Raw genomic sequence first — 1,467 nt, forward strand, 5'->3', positions numbered from 1 at the left:
GTGGGCGGCTTCTACGCCATTGCCCTCACAGTTGTGGCCGCTTCCCTCCTGTCCTACATGATGATGGAGAAGACGCTCAAAATTAAGGAGCAGTTGTATGTTAGTGGTTGCGGAGTGCTGCCGTATTGGACAGCAAGCTGGGTTTTCGACTTCATCTTCACTTCTTCTCGGTCTGTCTTACCTTCATCCCGTTACAGGTCTACAAAATCGAGACTTATCTTGAAGCGGATAACCAGGCTGCGGTATGGGCCTTGTTGGTTGGCTTCTGCTTCGCTACACCGCCATTCAATTACCTCATCAGTGTTATTGCACGCACAAGCACCATCGCCACATATATGAGGGTGGCCGCATCAATACTCGGTGGTTTGATTGGTTCATTCGTGGTATCAGTACTCTTCTTCGCGACCATCGCTCCTTCGGCTGGCCTAATCATAATGTGGATTCTGAGGATATTTCCAACCTATTCAGTGGCACAAGGCCTCATCAATATCGTCTTCACTGGTCTCGATAAATCCTTCTCGGGCGGATTCGTTCTGAGGCCGTTCGACTCGCAGATCTTGAGAACCTGTCATGATACTACTTTATACGACATTAACCGCTCGCCCTTCGAAGTCTGCATGTTCGTTGCTGGTGATGATGTTATAATGTTATTTGTCTATGGCGTGGTATATTTCGGCCTTCTGCTGCTTATTGACTATATGAAAAGCGACGATAAGTGGAATCCTGACCGTGATCTGCCTGTACCCTCGGAGAAGCTTGGTGTAGAGGATGAGAGAGTGATAGCGGAGAAGGATAGAGTATCGAAGCTCGATCCTACGACTCAAATGATCTACTTCAAGGATCTCAAGAAAGTCTTCTATCCGGGAAAGAAAAATGAGGCAAGTCCACTGATAAGAGATGTATGAGAGTATTATCAGAATGTGTCAGGTATGGGCAGTGAGGGGTATCAATTACGCTTTAGCTGACGGCGGAGTGTTCGGCCTACTCGGAGTTAATGGTGCCGGCAAGACCACTACCTTCAGAATGCTTTGCGGTTTGATAAGACCAAGTTCTGGTCATATCAGTCTCATTGGTCAGCCCCTCCGAGGCAATGTGCACGAGGTGACGTGCAGAGTAGAGAGCTTCGCTTTCGGCTTACTTTGGCGTCAGATCCGCAAGTCCATAGGATATTGCCCGCAAGAGAACCCCTTGTTGCAAGGCCTTACTGCAAGAGATCATCTTTATATGTAGTTTGCCTGGTCGGGTCTTAATCGGGAAACACTCAGTGATTTGTAGGTATGCTCGTATACGTGGGGTACCATCTGATAAGATTCCACACCACGTCGAAGACCTCGTGAAGATATTGAGGCTTGAGTGAGTTGTCCTGGATGTGTTTCATCCTAGGAGTCTTCAGACACTACATCGACAAGGAGGCAGTGAAGCTCTCCGGAGGCAATCAGAGGAAGCTGTGCGCTGGTATAGCGCTCG

At 48.4% G+C, this 1,467-nt stretch overlaps 1 protein-coding gene across 1 annotated transcript; it reads left to right on the top strand.

The window, feature by feature from the left end:
- Window positions 1–197: 197 nt before the first annotated feature.
- Window positions 198–1,455, top strand: Pmar_PMAR026622 (Nod factor export ATP-binding protein I, putative; the record flags this gene model as incomplete). Its single annotated transcript, XM_002778256.1, has 5 exons — window positions 198–882; window positions 938–1,101; window positions 1,150–1,226; window positions 1,276–1,353; window positions 1,394–1,455. Coding segments are annotated over 5 exons (1,066 nt in total), but the record flags the coding sequence as incomplete, so codon positions are not given.
- Window positions 1,456–1,467: the final 12 nt, after the last annotated feature.

Source organism: Perkinsus marinus, assembly GCF_000006405.1.
Source record: "Perkinsus marinus ATCC 50983 genomic scaffold scf_1104296950218, whole genome shotgun sequence".
NCBI classification, from domain to species: Eukaryota; Perkinsozoa; order Perkinsida; family Perkinsidae; genus Perkinsus; species Perkinsus marinus.